This window comes from Prorops nasuta, unplaced genomic scaffold, assembly GCF_024137725.1.
Source record: "Prorops nasuta isolate Cenicafe-Biocafe unplaced genomic scaffold, Cenicafe_Pnas_1.2 PNAS00007, whole genome shotgun sequence".
Taxonomy (NCBI): Eukaryota; Metazoa; Arthropoda; class Insecta; order Hymenoptera; family Bethylidae; genus Prorops; species Prorops nasuta.
The window spans coordinates 5238036-5261133 of NW_027116804.1; the positions used below are offsets into that span (position 1 = coordinate 5238036).

General features: G+C 42.8%; 2 protein-coding genes across 2 annotated transcripts; one reads left to right on the plus strand and one right to left on the minus strand.

Annotated features, from left to right (window-relative positions):
* Positions 1-8344: 8344 nt before the first annotated feature.
* On the plus strand, positions 8345-9040 carry LOC136774945 (uncharacterized). The gene is made up of 2 exons (XM_066729417.1): positions 8345-8522; positions 8652-9040. Exons 1-2 carry the CDS (start codon positions 8345-8347, stop codon positions 9038-9040), a joined length of 567 nt encoding a protein of 188 aa, XP_066585514.1.
* A 9404-nt stretch (positions 9041-18444) lies between these two features.
* LOC136774946 (MAP7 domain-containing protein 1-like) lies at positions 18445-19125 on the minus strand. Its single transcript, XM_066729419.1, has one exon. The coding sequence runs from the start codon at positions 19123-19125 to the stop codon at positions 18445-18447; it is 681 nt and encodes a 226-aa protein (XP_066585516.1).
* Between the last annotated feature and the right edge of the window lie 3973 nt (positions 19126-23098).

Consider the following 23098-nt stretch of genomic DNA (forward strand, 5'->3'; position numbering starts at 1 on the left):
GTTACATCATTGAGGGGGAGATATGAAAAGTGGCTGAAAGTACAACAATGTTCGGCTGATAATTCAGTTGTTAGGTCAAAATATCCTGGTAATACGATTCACTGGGATGGAAAAATTGGTTATTGGTCTGATGTTGTGAAATTATATTATAAATATTACCAGGGAGATATGACTAAATTAACAGAAGAGCATTTATTCCCTTCATCAAGAGGTAAAATGAAAGTCAGTAAATCTGCCCAAGTAATAAGTCAATCAACGGCACAAGCTTTAAGAATGATGAACAAAAACGATCCTGAACAAAGTAGTACTGCACACATTACAGCTGATATATTTGAAGAGATCGATGAAATGTTTGATTATATCCTTGGTAGCAGCAGTAACGATAAGAAGGCCCATTCTACCAGAATGAAAGTATCCCCAACGTCAAACCACATTCGAAAATGGGCAGCTTATCGGTTAAAAGCTAAAACCTTGAAATTTTTTCATTTTGATGGAAGTGCAGTTAATACGTCAACGCCTCAAGCATTAATTAGTAATTTATCCGTCTTTCAAGATTTGTGGCTAGATTTGCAGAAAATGGAGGGTTTCAGGAATTGAATCTTCGATATTTAAATCAGGATCCTCTAGAGAATTTATTTGGCCTTTTAAAAAATGAACAAGGAGACAACAACCATTTAACAGTTGCACACTTTCAGTTTGCTTGGAGAACGGTCTTACTTACGAGATATTCGAATTTACGCATTGCTGGAACTAATTGCGAAAATGATGAAATGAAGCAATTAGTGACTAGTAGTAATCAGCTGTTGCCAAAAGGTAACATTAAAAAAGTCCAATTAAGACAGAACTCTATTACTGATGAAGTACTACATAACGCGGAAGATCATCCAATATTACATATTGAAGATGATAACATTGACGAGTCCTGGAGTGATATATTGGGGTTTGAAATATTACAGGATTCAGAAATGTAAGTGTCCACGCTAAATAGTAATTAAAATAAATATATTCAATTATAATTAGAAAATAAAGAATAGGAATATTGATACATACAGTGTATAAAATATGTGATTTAATTAAGTAATTTTACTTCTGGGCCATTCCACGTCAAAACAGACAGATTTCGGAGTACAACACCGATTTTTTTTTTTAAAATATGTGTTAATATATAAGAAAATACAAGACTTTTGGCGCTAGTTTGAGTCAAAAATCTTTTTTCGTTTCGGAGATACGAGCTGTCAAAGTTTGCAGTTTTACTGTTTTTGGTAAAAACACGTAATCTTTGAAAATTTATATCTCCTAAACGAATAAAGATAGAAGACTCTGGCTGGAACGAGTGTACTCAGAAAGAATCATACTTTATTAGAAAAATATAAAAAAAGACAGTTTGTTTTAATTGGTTAAAACTATTAACAATTAAAATAAACATTTGAATTAACAAATGTGTTGTCATGCTCTGACAATTATAAAAAAATATCAGGAATGTTCCTTGGAATGTCCTCTACAAAGAAGAAAATTAAAACGCGTATACTCTCTTGGTGTTCATAGTGAAAAAAAATATTTTATCACGACGCGCTCGGCCAGAAGCGTCGTTCGAGCAGCGTAAACCGGTGAAGCGCATGCGTAACTGAGAGCGACTAGTCTCTACATGTCGGAATCCATCAATCTATGAATAATGCGAGCTAATAACATGTTTTAATTGTTTGTTTATGTTTTTATAAATATTATAAATTAACAATATATTTATTATTATTCTGCTTTATAAGCAGTCGTTATTTATTTACAAAATAATTAGCAATAAGACATTTGAACATGGCATTGAATATACAAATTATATACTAATTTATATTTACATATTTTATTAAATTATGGCAGAAGAAAATATTATGAATATGAAATTTCTGTACTGAAAATATTTAACAAACTTTAACAATTGTATAATTATCTGATTGAGGAAAAGCTTTAGTTTGTAATTGTGTCTTTGAATCTATCGTTAAAAATGCACGATAATTTCTAGTTCCTTTAACTATTTTTACTTTTCAAAAAAATCTCGTTTAAATTATTTTAATGCTTATTAAAACACTTCGTACGAGATTTTTTGAAAAGTGAAAATAGTTAAAGGAACTTGAAATTATCGTGCATTTTTAACGATAGATTCAAAGACACAATTACAAACTAAAGCTTTTCCTCAATCAGATAATTATACAAATGTTAAAGTTTGTTAAATATTTTCAGTACAGAAATTTCATATTCCTAATATTTTCTTCTGCCTTAATTTAATAAAATATGTAAATATAAATTAGTATATAATTTGTATATTCAATGCCATGTTCAAATGTCTTATTGCTAATTATTTTGTAAATAAATAACGACTGCTTATAAAGCAGAATAATAATAAATATATTGTTAATTTATAATATTTATAAAAACATAAACAAACAATTAAAACATGTTATTAGCTCGCATTATTCATAGATTGATGGATTCCGACATGTAGAGACTAGTCGCGCTCAGTTACGCATGCGCTTCACCGGTTTACGCCGCTCGAACGACGCTTCTGGCCGAGCGCGTCGTGATAAAATATTTTTTTTCACTATGAACACCAAGAGAGTATACGCGTTTTAATTTTTTTCTTTGTAGAGGACATTCCAAGGAACATTCCTGATATTTTTTTATAATTGTCAGAGCATGACAACACATTTGTTAATTCAAATGTTTATTTTAATTGTTAATAGTTTTAACCAATTAAAACAAACTGTCTTTTTTTATATTTTTCTAATAAAGTATGATTCTTTCTGAGTACACTCGTTCCAGCCAGAGTCTTCTATCTTTATTCGTTTAGGAGATATAAATTTTCAAAGATTACGTGTTTTTGCCAAAAACAGTAAAACTGCAAACTTTGACAGCTCGTATCTCCGAAACGAAAAAAGATTTTTGACTCAAACTAGCGCCAAAAGACTTGTATTTTCTTATATATTAACACATATTTTTTAAAAAAAAATCGGTGTTGTACTCCGAAATCTGTCTGTTTTGACGTGGAATGGCCCAGCAGCAACAGCAGCATACCTTGACGCCTCCACGGCTTGTGTTTGACGCCTCACCGGCATCTTGAAGAGCGCCTCCACCGGCGAACTCATTTGGGAGCATACTTTGGTAAGTATCACCCACCACCCACTGCCTACCAAGAGGGGACTACCCCTCTGCGGCACATTCCTCCCTCCTTAAGGGAGATTTCTCCGGGGACTGCCCGGGAGAAATTCAACCCTCTCCTTCCCCTCCACACTGCCTCCGAGGACTACCTCAGACCCAGTGTTCCGACCCCCAAGTCCAGGGCTCTCGACGAGTCGGGTAGTGGGAGGGGTAGAATTCACCCTAAGGGTTGGGGTGGCTCGGAGCCACTAGAGCTCTTGGAGAAGGCGGCCGAAGGGCAAGGGGACTTCCCCTTCCCTAAAACCACTTCTCCAACTTCGCTTCCTCCCGGGGCTGGGGATTTTACTAGGGAATACCCTAGGGAAATTGTCCAGTCCGGGAGCTTATAAGTCCGCGCTCCTTTCTGGGGAATTCTAGTCTCTGGGGTTCTTGGGAAACTTCGTTTACCGAAATTCCCTAGAAATTTGACGACGACAAATTCCCTAGGAAGTCGATTATTTTAACTTAGCGGTTCTTTTGTAAAATTATTGTAAACTTTTGTATATATTTTATTTATTAAATAAAAACTCTTTTACCACATAACCTGGCTTTGAATACTTTATTTTAGAATAAGGCCTTCCTTTCTGACCACAGGTTCGGAGCCAACTTGAGGCACTGTTTCGCACAAATTTATGGTCCTTCGAGCCGGATTTCCGGCAAAAAACGTTCGAAGTGCATCAGTGTTTTTAAGTTGGAGATTCTGACTGGGTTAAGATTGTGGTTTGTTCTGGAATAGAGATTCAAGATGACTACGCCTAGCTCAGGGGAGTTACTAGAAGCGATCAATTACGTGCCCATGATTCGGGATGAATTCGTTCGGTTGGTCGTAAACATTAAGAAACGTGGAGTACGCAACTTCACCCTCCCTTTCTTGGAGGATAGGCTTGCGGCCGTCGAGAAGTGGCTTAAGGTGTTGCATAAAACTCACGTTAAGATCACTACTCATACTAAACCGGCTGAATTAGCTAAAATGGATTACGTAACCGAAAGTTGGTATGAAGCGGCCCTTGATGCCCATAGTGACGCGGAAGAATACATCCTAGGACATTTAGATGAACTTCGCTCCAATCAGGTGATGCCAGCATCAGGTCCCACGGCGCCTTCAGGCGAAATAAACCACATTAGGCTTCCAATTATCGATTTGCCGAAGTTTTCCGGGGATTATTTAGAATGGAACAACTTTTATGAAACATTCAGTTCCATTGTTCATGAAAAGGCATATGTCTCCGGACGAGACAAGTTCCACTACCTAAAATCTTGCTTGCAAGGTGAAGCGGCTACGGTTATTAAATCTTTAGCGATCACCTCCGAGAACTATGAGATAGCATGGGACACTCTAGTAGCTAGGTATACTGACAGACGAATGATCACGGATACGTTCTTGGACCAGATCTCGCAAGTACCCACGCTTCGGGGTGACAATTTTAAAGTTCTCAAGGAAGTTAGGGACTCGGTCACGGTTGCGCTCAACGCCCTCAAAACTATGGGTTACGGCGTCGATCATTGGGATCCCATCATTGTTCATTCACTGAAGAACAAACTGGATGACACCCTCCGCTTGGCCTGGGAGATGTATCTGGGAAGCAGCAAGGATTATCCCACCTTTCTTCAATTTTCGGAGTTTCTAACGCGTCACATTAACTCTTTGCAATCATTAGGTAACAAACCTAGAACTTCCAAAAAGGAATCGGGGAGATCCTTGAAGTCACACGCTACTAGCGTGAATAGTACCGGTTGCGCTCACTGTGGTAGTAACCATTTCTTGTATCAGTGCAAGGACTACCTTGCATTGACCCCTCAGGCACGTTCAAAGTTCGCATTTTCACAGAATCTTTGCATCAACTGTCTGAGGCCCGGGCATAGTTGCTCCAATTGCTCTTCTTCGTCACGATGCAGGAAATGTAGTAAAATGCATCATACTTTATTACATTTTGACAAATCTGGCACCGGGGGGAGCAAGGCACGGGGGTCTACCCCCGCGGTCAACTCCTTTTCCGAGCCAGAACCCTCTAGCTCGAATACTACAACACATCTTAGTGTTTCCGACACCCGATCAGTGCTTTTGGCCACTTTCTCTGCCAGAATCGACGCTCATGACGGTTCTCGTATTATAGTCCGCGGTTTAGTTGACACAGGCTCTGAAACTTCCTTTATTTCGGAAAATCTAGCTCAGCAGCTACGGGTATCACGAAAACGTGTCAACGCGACCATTCATGGCGTCTCTCTGAATTCGGCTCAAAACGTTCGAGCAGAGGTACAGATTACGCTTCATTCTCTATCACGACACGGTGTCTCGTTGGACGTAACTGCATTGATCTTACCCAGGATTACTCAGTATATGCCTCCGACTTATTCTCCGTCGTCCTTTCCAGCACTTAGCGAAATTGATCTGGCTGATAACTTCGCTTCAACCAGGGCTCCAATTGATGTGCTCATTGGTGCAGACTATCTTGCAGCATTGATGGAAGGCCCGTACATGCATTCTCCTGATCATACGTTGCTTGCTCAGCGGACTATTTTCGGGTGGATCGTTTCGGGGGTCGTACCCAAGGCTGGTCGCTCTCATTGTGTCACGGTGCATCATTGCTTTGAGGTAGAAAAAACTCTTCGCGACTTCTGGGAACTGGAAGAAGTTCCGGAAGTCAAACCCATGTCCACAGAGGACTCCCTCTGTGAACAACATTTTGTGAATACGGTATCACGCACCTCTTCAGGTCGTTTTGTCGTTGCTTTACCTTTTCGATCTGACATCGAGAAGCACAGCTTAGGTTCTTCCTCTCGGGTAGCAGAGAAAACCTTAAAACGAATACTTCGGCGATTGGAAACCTCTCCAGAACAAGCTGAAAGTTATTCTCACTTCTTACAGGAGTATCAAGTGTTAGGACATATGTCTCCTGTTCCTTTGAACTCTGATTTTCGCGTCTTTCTGCCTCATCATGCCGTTTTTAAGACCGAGAACCAGAAAACAAAGATTCGCGTTGTATTCAACGCATCTTCTAAAACCTCTACTGGCGTCTCGCTTAATGATACGCTATTCATTGGACCCAAACTCCAACAGGACATCACGCGGATCCTGATGAATTGGCGTTCCTTTCGTTATGTAGGCGTCACTGACATTGTTAAAATGTTCCGACAGATTCTTGTGCGTTTTGAGGACCGCAAGTATCAGAACATTCTATGGAAGTCTGATTCCGGTGAGCTTCAGGCCTTCGAACTCAACACGGTGACCTACGGTACTGGACCGGCACCGTTCCTATCCTCGCGAGTTTTGCGCGAATTAGCTTACACGGACGGAGCTAACTTCCCTCTCGCGCAGGATGTGCTTTTAAATTCTACTTATGTAGACGATATACTTTTTGGGGCCCATGACTTACAGCAACTTAGTTCGGTCAGGGAACAACTCATCGCTCTACTGGCAAAAGGGGGCTTCTTCTTAAGCAAATGGGCATTCAATCAACCGGGGTCTTCCCCGCTTGAACCTACCGAGCTGCATTCTTTCTTTGAGGATCCTGCTGGATCAAGTAAAGTCTTGGGCATATATTGGGATCACGGGGATGATAGCTTCCGCTTCCGTGTTTCTCCTTCACACATTGGTGTACTAACCAAACGCATCCTCTTATCAGAGAATGCTAAGATCTTCGATCCATTGGGATGGATTTCTCCAATAGTCATCACTCTAAAGCAGTTAATGCAATCCACCTGGTTGCTTAAACTCTCTTGGGACGAAGAAATTCCTGAGCCTATTCAGTCAAAATGGCTCAAGTGCTATGAGCATCTCCGAGACTTACAGACTTTACGGATTCCACGGTGGACCGGACAATCACTTACTACTGGAAAACGCGAATTAATTGGATTTTGTGACGCCTCAGAACTTGCGTACGGCGCAGTCGTTTATGAACGCCTCACTGATGAGGACGGTAACCTCTCGGTACATTTAGTGATGTCCAAAACAAAGGTCGCTCCGATCAAGACCACTTCAATCCCTCGTCTGGAGTTGGTCGCAGCTGCCCTTCTAGTCAAGTTATTGGTTCACGTCAAGGGAAGCTTGGTCGGGAGTTGTGATGCGATTCGTTGCTATTCGGATTCGCAAGTCGCTTTAGCCTGGATAGCAAAGCAACCTGTGCATTGGAAGACGTTTGTGGCTAATCGCGTTTCATATATCCAAACGCATTTATCGGAAGCCAGCTGGCATTATGTACCCACTAAGTTGAATCCTGCAGACTTGTGCTCAAGAGGAACCAGTGCTCAACAGTTATCAGAGGACTCACTTTGGTGGCATGGGCCTGCTTTTCTCCGTGAGCACACCGCAAATCCCGTTCAGGTCTTTGAAACCACGGAAGAAAGTCGGAAGGTAGCGTTAACCGCTCAATTCGACACAACTGAGTGTTGGTTTTTTGATCAGTTTTCGTCTTGGTCTAAACTGGTCCGAGTTATGGCTTATGTTCTTCGATTTGTCCAGCGGACCAGGAAAACCGGCCAATGGGAGGACTTCCTCCTGTCTGCATCGGAAATTCGCAGTTCGATTGAAGCCTTGATAAAGGTTGTTCAACGAACACACTTCGCGAGCGAAATCTCAGCCTTGAATCATGGGTTACGTTTACCGTCGCGGTCAAAGCTTCTTTCCTTACACCCGGTCATTGATTCACAAGGAATTTTAAGAATAGGGGGGCGGCTTCGGAATGCCGAAATTTCTGAACACATGAAACACCCCATTATTCTTCCGGATTGCCACTTAACGGCCATACTCATTAGGCAAACGCACCTAGATACACTTCACGGGGGGCTCCAACTAACTTTGTCCACGTTGCGACAAAAGTTTTGGGTCGTGAATGCGCGAAATCTAGTAAAATCATGCGTTCACAAATGCGTCACGTGTGTTCGCGAACGCGCTAAACTCGGTAACCAGCTTATGGGATCACTCCCTGCCGCTAGGGTTTCGCGAAGCTTCACTTTTGAACACACCGGAGTAGACTATGCTGGGCCTTTCTTAGTTAAATTGCATCACGGTCGTAACGCAAAATCCATGAAATGTTACGTGGCAGTGTTCGTATGTCTATCCACCCGTGCTGTTCACTTGGAACTCGTTTCTCGATTGGATACCGAGGCCTTCCTCGCTGCGCTGTCTCGATTCATTTCTCGTCGTGGAAAACCCGCCGTTATGTACTCAGACAACGGCCTTAATTTTCAAGGAGCGGACGCGGAACTAAAACGCGCCTACCGATGTGCCTTAGAAGCCGCCCGCGCTCAACCCACCGAGTCGAGCCGTGAAATCGAGTGGAAATTCATTCCGGTTGCTACTCCCCACTGGGGCGGTCTTTGGGAAAGTGCTGTAAAAAGTATGAAACACCACCTGAAGCGCTCCCTTGGAGTTTTCGTGCCTAATTTCGAGGAAATGACCACACTACTGACTAAGATTGAGGCCTGCCTAAATTCACGACCTATATCGCGGTTACATGATGATCCAGAGTCTTTGGACGTACTCACTCCGGGGCATTTCTTGTCAGGACGGGCGTTAAATTCCCCCCCTGAACTTTCCACCTTGGATTTACGCGAATCATCATTAAACCGTTGGCAAACCGTGAATCGAATCACCGAGACATTTTGGAAGAAATGGTCTTCCGAATACTTACATACTCTGCAGCATAGGCCGAAATGGCAAAATTCTAACTCGGAATTTGGTGAAGGAGATCTAGTTCTTGTTAAAGTACCTAACAATCCCCCGCGCATGTGGACCTTGGGGCGGATTCTCAAACTAGTTCCTGGAGTAGACGGGGTAGCTCGCGTAGCGATAGTTAAAACCGCGAGAAAAGAGATTCAACGGAGTCTCTCGCAACTCTGTAAACTCCCTTCTTAACCCTCGCTTTGGGTCGTATCAGGGTCTATCTTTACCCTGCTTTCCGGCATCCTGGGACTCTTCAGGTTGTCATCTTTCCTTTTCAAGCTTCCTGGGACTCTTCAGGTCGCTTAACTTTCTCCTTCTGGGTTTCCTGGGACTCTTCAGGTTACCACCTTCCCTCTCGGGCGTCCTGGGACTCTTCAGGTCGCCCTGTTTCCTGTTCCAAACCTTCAGGAACACTTTATGATCTCCGCCATGTCTTTTCTTCCAAAACTCCCACGATACTTACTGAGTCTTCGTACTCATCATTTGCCTTTTCGGTGCAGAACGATTGATCATGGCGGACTATCCATGGGCCCACCTCTTGGGCGTAGGGTACGAGGACGAGGGGGACGATGTCCTCGAATTGCATGCCCCCCGGGAGGAAGCGGAATTTCTACGGCTGTTCGGCCACGTTCTCCCGGCGGGGCAAAAAGAGAAGCCACCACCACCAACGCCGCGGAAACCACCATCGAACCCGCGACGTCGGAGGCCCGTGGTTGCCGCCCAGAAGCGCATTGCCTCGACGAACTGGGCTGGGAAAGTCTTAGACGATCCCAGCGCCAGGGAAATCGAGCGCAATGCGCAAAAAATTATTGTCCGAGCCTTCGGGCAGACAATCGAGGTGCCGCTATATTCGGCCCTCAAACTGCGGAGATGGAAGGCCTGGGCCCCTCAGGGAAAAATTATACTCCGGTGGACTCCGGCCCTGGAATTAAATTCCGCGAAGCTTCAAATGAAGCCCTGTAAATAGTCGTCTCGTCCTTATCTGTTTTTATATTTTTTATTTTATTTTTTTTTTTGTAAATAAAATTGGTTTAAACTGACTACACTCTTTCTTCCTTGTTTTGACGCCATCGCGTCAACGGGGGGAGTTTGTTCGAGATTGGGAGGAGCAGAAAATGTTGCGAAGTAGATTCCGCATTTCTCTGTTATATCTCCCATCTCTATTGCGCTCACAATAGACGGCTAGACCGACAGCGTCTAGTCGCTCTATCTGTCTCTCTCTCCGCGGCGCGCTTGCGCGTCTTCTGGCCCTGGCGCGTCGCGGCCGCGAAGCGACACTACTTGCGCGCTTGGCCACTAGGTGGCCAGCGCCCGCGGCAGCTCTCTCGCTGGCAAGATTAGTGTCGCGTAATTATATAGATGGGTCCTTGATAAGGACCCATCGCACCCCAAACTAGCTCGACAGCTGTGTGACAGCAGCAACAGCAGCATACCTTGACGCCTCCACGGCTTGTGTTTGACGCCTCACCGGCATCTTGAAGAGCGCCTCCACCGGCGAACTCATTTGGGAGCATACTTTGGTAAGTATCACCCACCACCCACTGCCTACCAAGAGGGGACTACCCCTCTGCGGCACATTCCTCCCTCCTTAAGGGAGATTTCTCCGGGGACTGCCCGGGAGAAATTCAACCCTCTCCTTCCCCTCCACACTGCCTCCGAGGACTACCTCAGACCCAGTGTTCCGACCCCCAAGTCCAGGGCTCTCGACGAGTCGGGTAGTGGGAGGGGTAGAATTCACCCTAGGGGTTGGGGTGGCTCGGAGCCACTAGAGCTCTTGGAGAAGGCGGCCGAAGGGCAAGGGGACTTCCCCTTCCCTAAAACCACTTCTCCAACTTCGCTTCCTCCCGGGGCTGGGGATTTTACTAGGGAATACCCTAGGGAAATTGTCCAGTCCGGGAGCTTATAAGTCCGCGCTCCTTTCTGGGGAATTCTAGTCTCTGGGGTTCTTGGGAAACTTCGTTTACCGAAATTCCCTAGAAATTTGACGACGACAAATTCCCTAGGAAGTCGATTATTTTAACTTAGCGGTTCTTTTGTAAAATTATTGTAAACTTTTGTATATATTTTATTTATTAAATAAAAACTCTTTTACCACATAACCTGGCTTTGAATACTTTATTTTAGAATAAGGCCTTCCTTTCTGACCACAGGTTCGGAGCCAACTTGAGGCACTGTTTCGCACATACACATTACATTAAACAAAGAGAAATTTAACTTTTGCAATTGTATTTTATCAAATTTCTAATTCTTATTTCTGATTTGTTCATATTTTTATGGTGAAAATAAGTCCAAGCGCGACATAATTATGACTTTTTTAGCAACATTATTAATTAATTCAAACTGTTAATTATACTATAAAATTGGCATAATTATATTGTGTTTGGACTCATTTTCATCGTAAAAATACATACAATTCAAAAATGATAATTATTAACTTCTTACTTGAAAATTACAAAAGTTTAAACTTTAGCTTGCGACTATTGTCAAGAGTTTTTGTTTTCATTGGGTTTTATGACGCTCGCTCTCGAGACTCGGTCGCTCGGCTTTCGGTCACTACCAAAGGCTCAAGTGGGTGTGTCCACTGCCCGTGTGTTTGCATTAGTATTAACTTTTACTGAATCTTAGCGTTTATGGGCTAACAATGCGACCAATTGAATCATCCGTCTAAGCAAATCCAATTAAAACTGAGGATCTTTAATCGCTAATAACTTTTTAATTAAGGGTGCTAGCCACAAAGTGTTTCGAACTTTTTTACTCGAAATTTTACCCTCTATCCGAATATCCCGGATTGGCGATAGTTAACCGGACACCCTGTATATAGTTCATGTATTATATTCTTAATTTTCTTTATACTAATATATTGATATTAAAATAACTGAAATGCAAATACGATTGTAATATTACACAATTTATTACATTTTAAAATAAAATTTATAGAACAAAAAGAGTATATAAATAATATATTCCTCATAATTTGTATAAGATTATGGAATGAATATAATTTCATATTATCAAACTAGATATATATAAGGACACATTATCTATTTTATAACAGCATTTTAAGTAATATTGTAGATGATGCATTATAATTAAAAATGATTTTCTTCTTTCTAAGTTGATTTGAAGGCACTACAATTTTCTCCACAAATAAATAGCGTTCAGACGATCCAGATCACATCCAAATTAGAATTGTGTCACCAAAGTATTCTGACCCCGTATTCTGTAACTTTAGCGAAAATTATTGGTGTCGGTACAAATCGAAAATGGTATATAAAGATATACATTTATCATTACATGTACCGATATTTATCGTTAACTTCTGCCTGACGATGTCAACATTTGGCAGAAAGAGTTACAGAATTGTCCTGTGATCCAAATCTGCTGGCAGTGAGAATCAGTGATCTAGATGATAATAAAATATAACTTTTGTTAATACTTTGAAATATGTATTAAATGGTATTTTAAAGAAATTGCAAGAAATGCAAATATTTCCTTATCTTGCTTATGTTTTTAAGTAAATATTTTTCCTACTGCCAAATCTTTTACAGTGCAGTTAGCCTTTGACCCCAATTGTACAGTACAGATAATCAGCTGAAAAACAAATAACAAATTATAAGGATCCATAAACATCTCATTCTCTAATGCCAGTACAATTATACGAAATAGTTATTATTACAAGTAATCCTCTTCCCAACAAATTTTCGTGAACTAATGACTGTCCCTTGACTATGATCAAATAGGGGCTGCTGTAGAATACATTGAAATTTACTCTACTTCTTCCACATTTTCAAATAACAGTGTTAAATCCGATGCCCATCTTTTCTCTAAAAGTTGTACCCTCCATCAATACAACTTTCAGTTGCTGCTATTTCAAGTTTTCAACGATTATCTCTTCAAGCATCCAATGAACAGTAGACAAATTTCACCAAGTAGTGGTTCAATCCAAACTACTACTGTAATTATCAGTGGATCAGTATTTATCCTCTTGAAGAAACCTTGACAAACTGCTTCATTTTTTAATTGCAGACTGTCCTGCTGCTGTAACATTTTTAAGTTCGGGTGAATCAGTTATCCTGCATTAAATCCAATTGTACTAAGCCATAATACATTGTTTAAACGCACCTCTTTATATCAGAAGAATTTTCTCTTCAAGCATTCATTGAACAGTAGACAAATTTCACCAAGTATAGTGGTTCAATCCAAGTTATTACTGTCATTATCAGTGGACCGATATTTGCCCTCTTGAAGAAACCTTGACAAACTGCTCCACGTTTTAATTGCAGTCTGTCCTGCTGCTGTAACATTTTCAACTTCCGGTGAATCAGTTATCCTACATCATTTCAAATTGTACCAAGATATAATACAATTTACAAACGCCACTTCTTTATGTTACAAGAATTATCTCTTCAAGCATCCTGTTAGATTTTGTTGGTTATAGAGTTGGATCATTGATAATTCTGGAGTAATGTTTAGATTATTAATGTATTTTAATACATCTTTATTGAATACATATATCCGACATGACTATTTCGCCATAAGAATCTTAACGGAAGAGAAGTGAAGAGCGACGCCACGCGGGAGAAATATAAACTAAAAAGTAATATAGTTAGCAGCACCATCTCATTGTAGAGCATTGGATACTACTAATACAATATAGAATATATGTGTTAAACTTATGATGATTATATTGAGCTTTATTTTATATATTCTAACATTCCCTCTTATAATCATCATATAACAAAAAAAAATTATAATTTTATATTTGTAAACCTATCGCTTTGATAAACTTTTCATGTTTATCTCTAGTTAATGATTTAGTCAAAACGTCAGCTATCATTTCGTCTGTGCTTTTATAAGTTAATTTTATTATATTTGCAGCAAGCGTTTCACGTACGAAATGATTCCTTATGTCTATATGTTTTGTCTTGTTATAAGGTCTTTGATCATGACTCCACTGTATTGCTGATTGATTATCATTAAATAATTCGATTTCTGCCTTCTTATTGAATATTTCATATATTAGCATATATAGGTATTTTGCTTCTTTACATGCCTCTGATAAGGCTATATATTCAGCTTCACTGGTGGAAGTCGCAACCAAATTTTGTTTTTTACTTTCCCAACAGATTGCTCCTCTAGCTTGCAGAAATATGAAACCACTATAAGATTTTCTATCTTCATCATTCGCAAAATCTGCATCTACATATCCTGTTATCTTTATAGATTCTTTATGATAAGATATACAAAAATCTTTAGTACCTTTTAAGTATCTTAATACCCTTTTCGCGGCTATCCAATGGCTCTCATTGTGCGATTTATTAAATCTACTTAAATAACTAACTGTGTGTGCAATGTCGGGTCTTGTACACATAGCGATGTAATTCAGACTTCCAATCAATTGTTGATATGGTCTATTATCTGGTTCGCATCCTGTTTCTAATTTTAATCCTACAGCATATGGAGTTTTTGCTGATTTACAATCTTGCATGTTAAATCTGTTCAGTAATTCTTCTATGTATGTTGTCTGATCTATACATATTTTACCTTTATCTTTTTTTACCCTTATACCTAAAATATTTTTTACTTCTCCTAAATCTTTTAGAGATAGGTCATTAGTTAAACTCTTCTTAATCAACTGTCTTTCATTTTTGTCGTTGCTAAAAATTACAATGTCATCTACATAAACTGCAATGATTGTTAAAGTGCTTAATTTCTGTTTAATATATACACATGAAGAACAAATACTTTGTTTAAATTCTAAACTATTTAAAATAGAATTTAGTTTACAATACCATGCTCTTGATGATTGTTTTAATCCATAAATTGCCTGTTTTAGTCGACACACTTTATTTTTTTCTTTTATGAAGTGTTCTGGTTGATCCATGTAGACCTCTTCTTGAATTTCTCCATGTAGAAAAGCCGTTGTTACATCCAGATGTTCCACTGTTAGGTCCAAACAGGCCGCCAATGAAAAAAGTAGTCTTAATGTGGAGTAACGTATGACTGGAGAATACGTTTCATCATAATCTATTCCTGGTATTTGTGAACAACCCTTTGCTACGAGTCTAGCTCTATATTTAATGTTTTTATTTTCCTGATTGATTTTCTTCTTAAAGACCCATTTACATTTGATCCTTTTTTTATTTTTTGGCAATAATTCGTATTCCCACACTTTATTTTTTATCATGGAATCGAATTCTTCTTGCATAGCTAATTCCCAGTTCCTTTTTTCTGGTCCATTTAGAGCTTCTTGCACTGTAATAGGATTTCCAGTATTAGTGAGAAAGGCATGATGCCTTATCATATCTGGAAAAACTCTCGCCTTTCTTTCTCTTTCAGGATATCTTCTTTCTTCTTCATTAGGGCTGAAATAGCTTTCTTCTGTATCGCTACTATTTTCTTCTATTTGATCAGTTCCCTCTGACTCATGTATCACATTAATATTTTTTATTTCAGTGTTTAACTCCACTTCAATTGGAACGATGGAGTTTTCAACTTTTTCTAGGTTTTGAATTTCGTTTTTAACGTAACCTCTTTTAAAGTCATCTTCTATAAACGTTACATTCCTTGCTTTAATTACTTTTTTGAAGTTATCAAGGCTTATTAATCTATATCCTTTCGAATCTGTGCAATAGCCTACAAAAATGTATTCTTTACTTTTTGGATCTAATTTTTTTCTTTGTGACGAATCTATTTGAGCAAAGGCTCTGCATCCAAAAACCTTTAAGTGACTTAGGTTTGGTTTTTCGTCAGTCCAAATTTCTATAGGCGTTTTATTTTTTAAAAAGCTAGTAGGAGATCGATTTCTCAAATAGATGGCTGTTCTTGCCGCTTCTTCCCAAAAAACTTTGTCCAGCTGACTCTCATTTAACAAGCAACGTACTTTCTCAATTATCGTTCTGTTTCCTCGCTCTACAGTTCCATTTTGTTGTGGTGCATAAGGAATTGTAGTTTGATGTTTTATTCCGCATGTTTTGAGAAATGACTGCATTTCATTATTGGTAAATTCAAGCCCATTATCTGTTCTTAGGACCTTTATTTTGTTACCAGTTTGATTTTCTACAAGATTTTTGTATTCCTTGAATGTTTCAAAAACTTGATCTTTTCTTTTTAAAAAATATCCGAAATACATGCGTGAATAGTCATCAACTAACAGAAATAAATATTGGGCTCCAGATAAGCATTTTGTACTTATGGGACCACATAAATCCATATGAATTAATTCTAGACGTGCTTTGGATTTTTTTATGCTTGTTTTGATGAATGGTAACTTAATTTGCTTACCTTTGATGCAAGTGACACAAGGTTTCCAATCTGCCTTATTGTAATTAACTCCTATGGCTAATCCTTTTTGTAGTAAATTCATATTTTTACTATTTAAGTGACCCAAAGGTTTATGCCATAATTCTTGAGTATTCATTTTTGTATATGCAGACTTGGCTTGCATTGAAGTGGTGTTTAACCTGTACATTCCATCTATATTTTTAGCTGTTGCTAATGGTTGTCCATATTTCAAATTATCTCCTTTCCAATATATATTACAACCTGTTTCATCGAAGACGATTGTAAATCCTTTTGAGATTAATGCATTTACTGAAAGTAGGTTTGTGGTTATATTGGGAACGTACATGATATCTTTAATTATACAAGGGTTGGAATTGTTTAATAAGTTGATTTTCATATCACCTATTCCTATAGCTTTAATTCTATTATTATCAGCTATTGTTACATCCTGTTGTATGATTTCCCTATAATTTATAAGGTCATTTTTATTATTCGTCATATGGTTTGTTGCACCAGAATCAATGTACCAATCATTGTGATTCAGTTTTGCATTAAAAATAGTTAATAGGTTTATTTGTTTGCTGTTTTCAGTTTTGCTTGAAGTTTTATCCTTATACCTTGTGACGCTACTGTCTATCCCAAGGGATGGTGTAGGCGGGGAGGGAGGAGTGATTCCCCCCACCGCTTGCGTTCGCGTCCCAATAGGCGACTTCCTATAAGACCCGGGCGCCTTCGATGTAATTATTTAATAATTCCCGAATATTTATTGGTACAGAGGGGGTTCTAACCCTCGTACGCGAATATAGGGGTGGGGTGCTAATACACTAACTCGCTAATTTCGATTGAACTCTCTTTATTATAAAATCGGTGCTTAATACAATACCCGATCCTTCACACGTGGTATAACGGTGTTACGCGGGGTCCTAAATGTGGGCGCGGCCTAAGTCGTGCGAACGCGGCTGAAGCCCCGATGACGTAGTAGTTAGCCCCGCGCTCGAGCCACTAGTTGGCGTTCGCGGCGGTCCCGCCGAGTCGCGCGGTACTCGCGCGCCTCCGGCGGATTCGTAGGCTAACCACGACGCGACGTTACGCGGATGGGTCCCTATCCCCGCGCGTGCGCGTCACCCGACGGTTAGTCGCACTGACTCCGTTCCTGCGTACTCAAACACCACAACGACCCGGATTGTTTACGTCGAGGACTCTAAGGTCACTAGTCCTCACGGGGATTATACTAAGTCCGCGGCCTTGAAACGAATTACGGGAACGTTCCCGTCAACGGTCAACTCACAACTAATCGATGCAATCGCGAACACTTTTACTAATTCGCGCCTGTACACAATAAGATGCTCGTTACCGGTCCGACGGAATGACCACTCCGCTAAGTTGCCCGCTTACCCGTGACAGGTGAGCAGGGCCAGCGGTTCCCTATACAACCGGTCGGTGCTACGAGCCCTAAAGCCCTAGCACACCCCGGGACGTCACTGGACTTTATTACACAACGAATAATCACCCAAATGTCTGCTTACTATAGGCAGGCTCTCTTCTTTCTTTCTCTCGCTCTCGCTCTCGCTTCTCTCTCTCGCCTCTCTCTCTCTCTCTCTCTCCTTCTAGCCCTTGACACTGGCCCGAAGGGCAGTAGGTTTCCTCTGGCCGGTATGGATTCGTGGCGGTGGCAGTCGCTGCACTTTATCGTGCCTCCCAATTTCCGTGCGGTAGCGGCTGTCACTCCTGTGGTTCGTACCGGCTGGGGGAACTATATCGGGCACTATGTGTCACCTCTGACATCTAAACTACGTGTGTCGGGGCAGTCCGCGGGAGCAGGTAAGGCCCTGCGCCTGTCCCGCCGCTGCCCCGCTACACCCATCGCGCGGCACTAGGGAGCCGACAAGTTATCGATCCTAGATCAATACTTATCGGTTGATAACTCCCTAGTTCGTACGCGACCCGCCTATCTAGCGCTTGAGATTAGCAAAGCGCTAGAGGGCAGCTATAGTAACGTTGCGAGAACGCAACGTTACAACTCCCCCCTCGTTAGGACCAACGTAGGGGTTGGTCAACTTCCTCCCGGTTGAAGTCGACCCTGGGGTGTCTCTGGTTCGATTTAATTTCTTCTGGTGCGCGCAATCCTACAATAAAAAAACGCTCGCTTCACATTCACACATACTTTATTACAAAAAAAATTCGGCCTACATAAACGATAAAAAAAAATTAATTATTTGGCTCGATACAACAACAAACAAAAAATAAAAAAAAAATATAATAAAAAAAACAAGACTCTATATAAAAAAACACAAGACGCGGACACGGACGGTCTAAATATTGAGGAGGAGCTCATCCTCCATGGCCTCCTCCTCCCTTTTCTTCTCCTCTGCTCTCTCCCTTTCCTTTCTCTCCTTTTCCCTCTTCCTCGCCTCCTCCTGCTTCCTCTTCTCCCTCTCTTCCTCTCTTCTCCTCTCGACGGCAGCGCGGATGCGCTGCCGCCGAGCCTCATCCTCCCTTTCCTCCTTCTGCTTCCTCTCCTCCGCCCGCCTCCTTTGCTGGGCCCTTCCCTGGCCCTTCCGGCCACCCCGTCTGCCCCGGTGTGCCTTTTTCTTCGGCTTGGGTACAGCCGGCCCGATTCCCGCCGCTGGTGGCGGAGGCACCCTCTGCGGGGGAGGACGAGTGCCCGTACGGGTGCGGGAGTAACCCGCCCCCCGCCGGAGCATCTCGTTCTCCCACCGCAGACGGCGATTCTCCTCCTCCCAGTCGGCGGGCTGCGGTCCGGTGTACCCAGAGGCCTGGGCTTGGTGGTGGGCCGGAGGGTAGGGGGTACCCCGCTCAGGATAGCGGGGCGGAGGGAGGGAATACCCCGGCTGGTATGGGGTGGAGGTTTGGTGGTGGTGGGTGGGTGGTGGGTAGGCGGCGGTGGGTGGACCCACTGCTGGTAGGGGTCCGGGCAGCGGAATCCCTTGTAACCAGCAGTGGGTTACCACCTGTTGTAGGTAGGGATCCATTCTGCAAGGAGAAGTGCACCGTCACGTATCCGTAAAAAAAAAACAATAAAGAAAAATCACGCGACACACTCATCCATCCATCACACACACAAGTCCGCACTCAGGTTCGCGAGGGTTAGGCTGGGTCTCGACGTGGACGCAGGCGTGCCGTCCACGTAGACGGGGCGGAATCCGACGAGTCGCTCACGATCGACATTTTCCGTTTTCCCGGAGTCCCTTTCCGTTTACCGGTCGGTTTTGGGGAAGGTGCAGGGTCGTCGTCCCCTTCCCCCGCAACGGTTTCCTCACCCGGTTCATCGGCGTCCGGAACGCAAAACGACGCGACAAACGGTTTTAGATCCGAAACGTGGACCTTCGGATTACTACGGCCTTGATTTTCTAGCTCGTAGACGACCGGCGATATTACGCGAACTACTTTAAACGGGCCCTCGTACGATGGTGCTAGCTTCGCAGCAAAATTATCAGCAGATGACGATAATGGTCTGCCGCGCCGCCATACCACGTCTCCTACCTGATACCTGATATCGCGCCGGCCACGATTGTAATAGCGAGCTTGACGAGCACTCGCTTTTTCTATCTCTACCTGCACGATATCATGAATCAAAGGAAGACGTTTTAGTCGCGCCACCCAATTTTCGGGGTCGCTCCTAAGTATCGTACGAGAACCCTCAATCTCTCGCCGTAGATTCGGAGTAATTACTGGGTCTCGACCGAGGTTAAGTAATGCGGGAGATACTCCAGTCGACGAATGCATCGCGGAATTAATCGCGAAACGGAATTCTGCAAGATGAACGTCCCAGTCTCGGTGGTCGCTCTCTACGAATATCCTAATCATCGTTTTAATTACCCGATTCACGCGTTCTACCGGGTTAGCTTGCGCGTGATACGGCGGAATAGTAAATTGCCTAATCTGATGCTCATTTAGAAATTTGGTCACTTCCTTATTTACGAACTCGGTACCGTTATCGCAAAGAAATATTTCCGGTGATCCCCAACGGTAAATAACCAGCTCGCTAAAAGCTTTCAAGATGCTTTTGGCGTCAGCTGTGCGGATCGCTCGCATTTCCACGTAACGACTGAAGTTGTCGAGGAAGACTACTACGTAACGCTGTTGGGCCTTACTCGGTGGAAAGGGGCCCATTATGTCTCCCGCCACCACAGTCCATGGTCGCTCCACTACCCGAGTTCCCATAAGTCCTACAGGGGCAAGCTGTACAGCTTTATGTTGCTGACAGACTTTGCACCCGCGGACGAATGCTACGGCGTCTTTGAAAACTCCCGGCCAATAGTAATCTTTACAGATTCTAGCGTGAGTTTTCTGAACGCCAGCATGTCCTGCGGAAGTGTTATTGTGAGCTTCCTGTAGGGCTAAAAGTCGAGCCTCTCGCGGGAGGACCAACTTCCACGCATCATAATCGCGACCTATCGATTCGAGTATCACGTCCGGCCGATGGCAATACAGCCGGTTTCCCTCAACTTTCCAGTCTGGGTAAGCCCGCGGTCGCTGAATTACTTTTCCGCGTCGTGCTGTATACCACGGGTCGCTCTCGAAGTCGATACGCGACTGTGTGACCAAATTTTCGCTCGAATTTTTGCTATTTTCTTCGTTAACCGCGGAGACGCATTCATTTTCGGTGCCTACTGGGAGGGCGCGTGATAATGCATCGGGTACGTGATGCAATGCGCCTTTACGATGAACCACATCGAACGAATGATGTTGTAATTCGAGGGCCCATCGACCTAATCTCCCGACTGGATCTTTCAAGTTGTGTAGCCAACGCAAACTACTGTGATCCGTGACAACCGTAAAATGATAGCCTTCTAAATACGGTCTTAGTTTCCGAATTGCCCACACGACAGCGAGACACTCCTTCTCGGTCGTCGTGTAATTCCGCTCCTCTTTGGATAGTACTCGATTAGCGAATACAATCGGATGCTCTTCAGTTCCGTGTCGCTGAGTTAATACTGCTCCTATTGCATAGTCGCTAGCATCTGTCTGTACTTGGAAAGGTCTCGAAAAATCGGGCCTTGCCAAGACCGGGGCCGAGCACAGCGCTTCCTTCAATCGCTCAAAGGAAGTCTGTTGCTCTTGATCCCAATGCCAGCGCACGCCTTTATGCAATAACAAGACGAGTGGAATTTTGTCCTTCGACAGGTTGGGTAAGAAGCGTGCATACCAACCAACCATCCCTAGGAATCGGCGTAGTGTTTTTAAGTCTTTTGGCGGCGGATAATTCATTAATGGCGCGGTTCGCTCGGGATCGGGGGCTAAACCATTACGATTTATTAGATACCCAAGGAACCGCACCTCCGACCTGCAAAATTTACTTTTCTCGCGATTGATTTCTAGACCCGCGAATCGAATAATATTCAACACACGCTCTAACCATCCTAGGTGTTCCGCGAACGTGTTCGTTACGATTATTATATCGTCCAGATAGACAAACACGTATGGATCGAACTCAGGCGGGATTAATTGGTCCATCATTCGCTGGAACGTCGCAGGGGCATTCGTAAGACCGTACGGCATACGCCTAAATTGGAAGAGTCCTTTTCCGGGTACTATAAACGCTGTAATTTCCCGACTCTCGTCTCCTAGCGGTATTTGGAAGTACGCTTGACTTAAATCTAACGTCGAAATGTATCTCGCGTGGCGGAGTTTATCGAGAATGCTATCGATATGCGGGATCGGGTACGCGTCTTTGCGCGTTACCTCATTCACGCGTCGAAAATCTATGCAAAATCGATATTTCCCGCCCGGTTTTGGTACTATAACCGGACAGCTGGCCCACGCGCTCGTGGAGGGTTCGATAATCCCTTCACCCAATAATTTATCGACCTCTTCGTGCGCTACTTTATAGATCACCGGCGACACTCTCCTTGCCGCTTGGCGGATTGGAGCCTGACCCTGGACATCTATATGATGTTTGACCAGGGTAGTCGCCGGGACTGGTCCAACTATCTCGGGGAAGTTATCACTTAGAAACTTCTCTAGTACCACGTTTTGCTCGCTAGTCATTTCAGCGATAGCAAAACATGAAGATACGTGTGTCTCATTTGAGCTTGCCGCGTTTATTTTCGCGAATCTCAAATTTACTCGGTCGCGCGTTTGCCATAAATCGCGCGAAGTATCAATTATAACTCCGAATAATCGGAGAAAATCCATACCGAGGACACAGTCGTAGTCTAAAACCGGTACCACGCGGAAATACATTACTTTCTTTGTTTTTCCTAACTCTAATTCTAGCGCAATAACCCCTATTACTCGTGTTTCCGTACCATCGGCAGTACGCATTACTCTATCTTGCGACCTGTCAATCTTCGCTTGGATTCTTTCCAGCGTTCGATGTCCGAGGTACGATCGCGATGCTCCCGTATCTATTAGTGCAGGAAAAATTTGTCCAAATAATTCTAGCTGCAAATAATAGCGGCCATCGGTATTCGGTTGATTAGGGAACACATCACTCCGAACACAGCGACGAGTTCGGATTGTGATGTTCCCTTTCCCCCCTACCTGGCCAAGAGTCGCGGTGCGCTCCTTGGACAATAATTCGTCCAAAGCACACAAATGATCGGATAAACTACTCGGTTCCGTTTCATTTATCGAATCTTCAGGGTTACTTTCTAATGAAGGTCGTCTTCCTACTTCTGAGGTAAAACTACAAACGCTCTCTTCACTAGAATCTTCAGCGCTAAAGTCCGGTCGCGTCGAATTAGGCTCATCTTCTGACTCCGAGGTCGAAGGGTCCCGCAAATCTTTTTGTTCGCTTTCCGACGCGTAATCTTCGTAATCCGTGCTACTCACCGATGAGTCCCTCCACGATTCGGGGTCAGTAAATCGTACTGTCCTACCCGATTTACGAAGATTATCAGCCGGGCCCGCGCGAGCTTCCTCCGCGAGCCCTACTGTCCGTTTCCCGGATTTCTCGCATTCTCGTATACATTATTCAATAGGCTCTGACCTATTGTCGAC

What these genes read in the sequence shown, in the direction of transcription:
- LOC136774945 (XM_066729417.1), top strand. Translation starts at nt 8,345, where the DNA reads ATGTACTCAGACAACGGCCTTAATTTTCAAGGAGCGGACGCGGAACTA. An exon ending in TTGGGAAAGTGCTGTAAAAA is followed by an intron (nt 8,523 to 8,651) that starts GTATGAAACACC and finishes ATGATGATCCAG; the next exon opens with AGTCTTTGGACGTACTCACT.
- LOC136774946 (XM_066729419.1), bottom strand. Translation starts at nt 19,125, where the DNA reads ATGGATCCCTACCTACAACAGGTGGTAACCCACTGCTGGTTACAAGGG.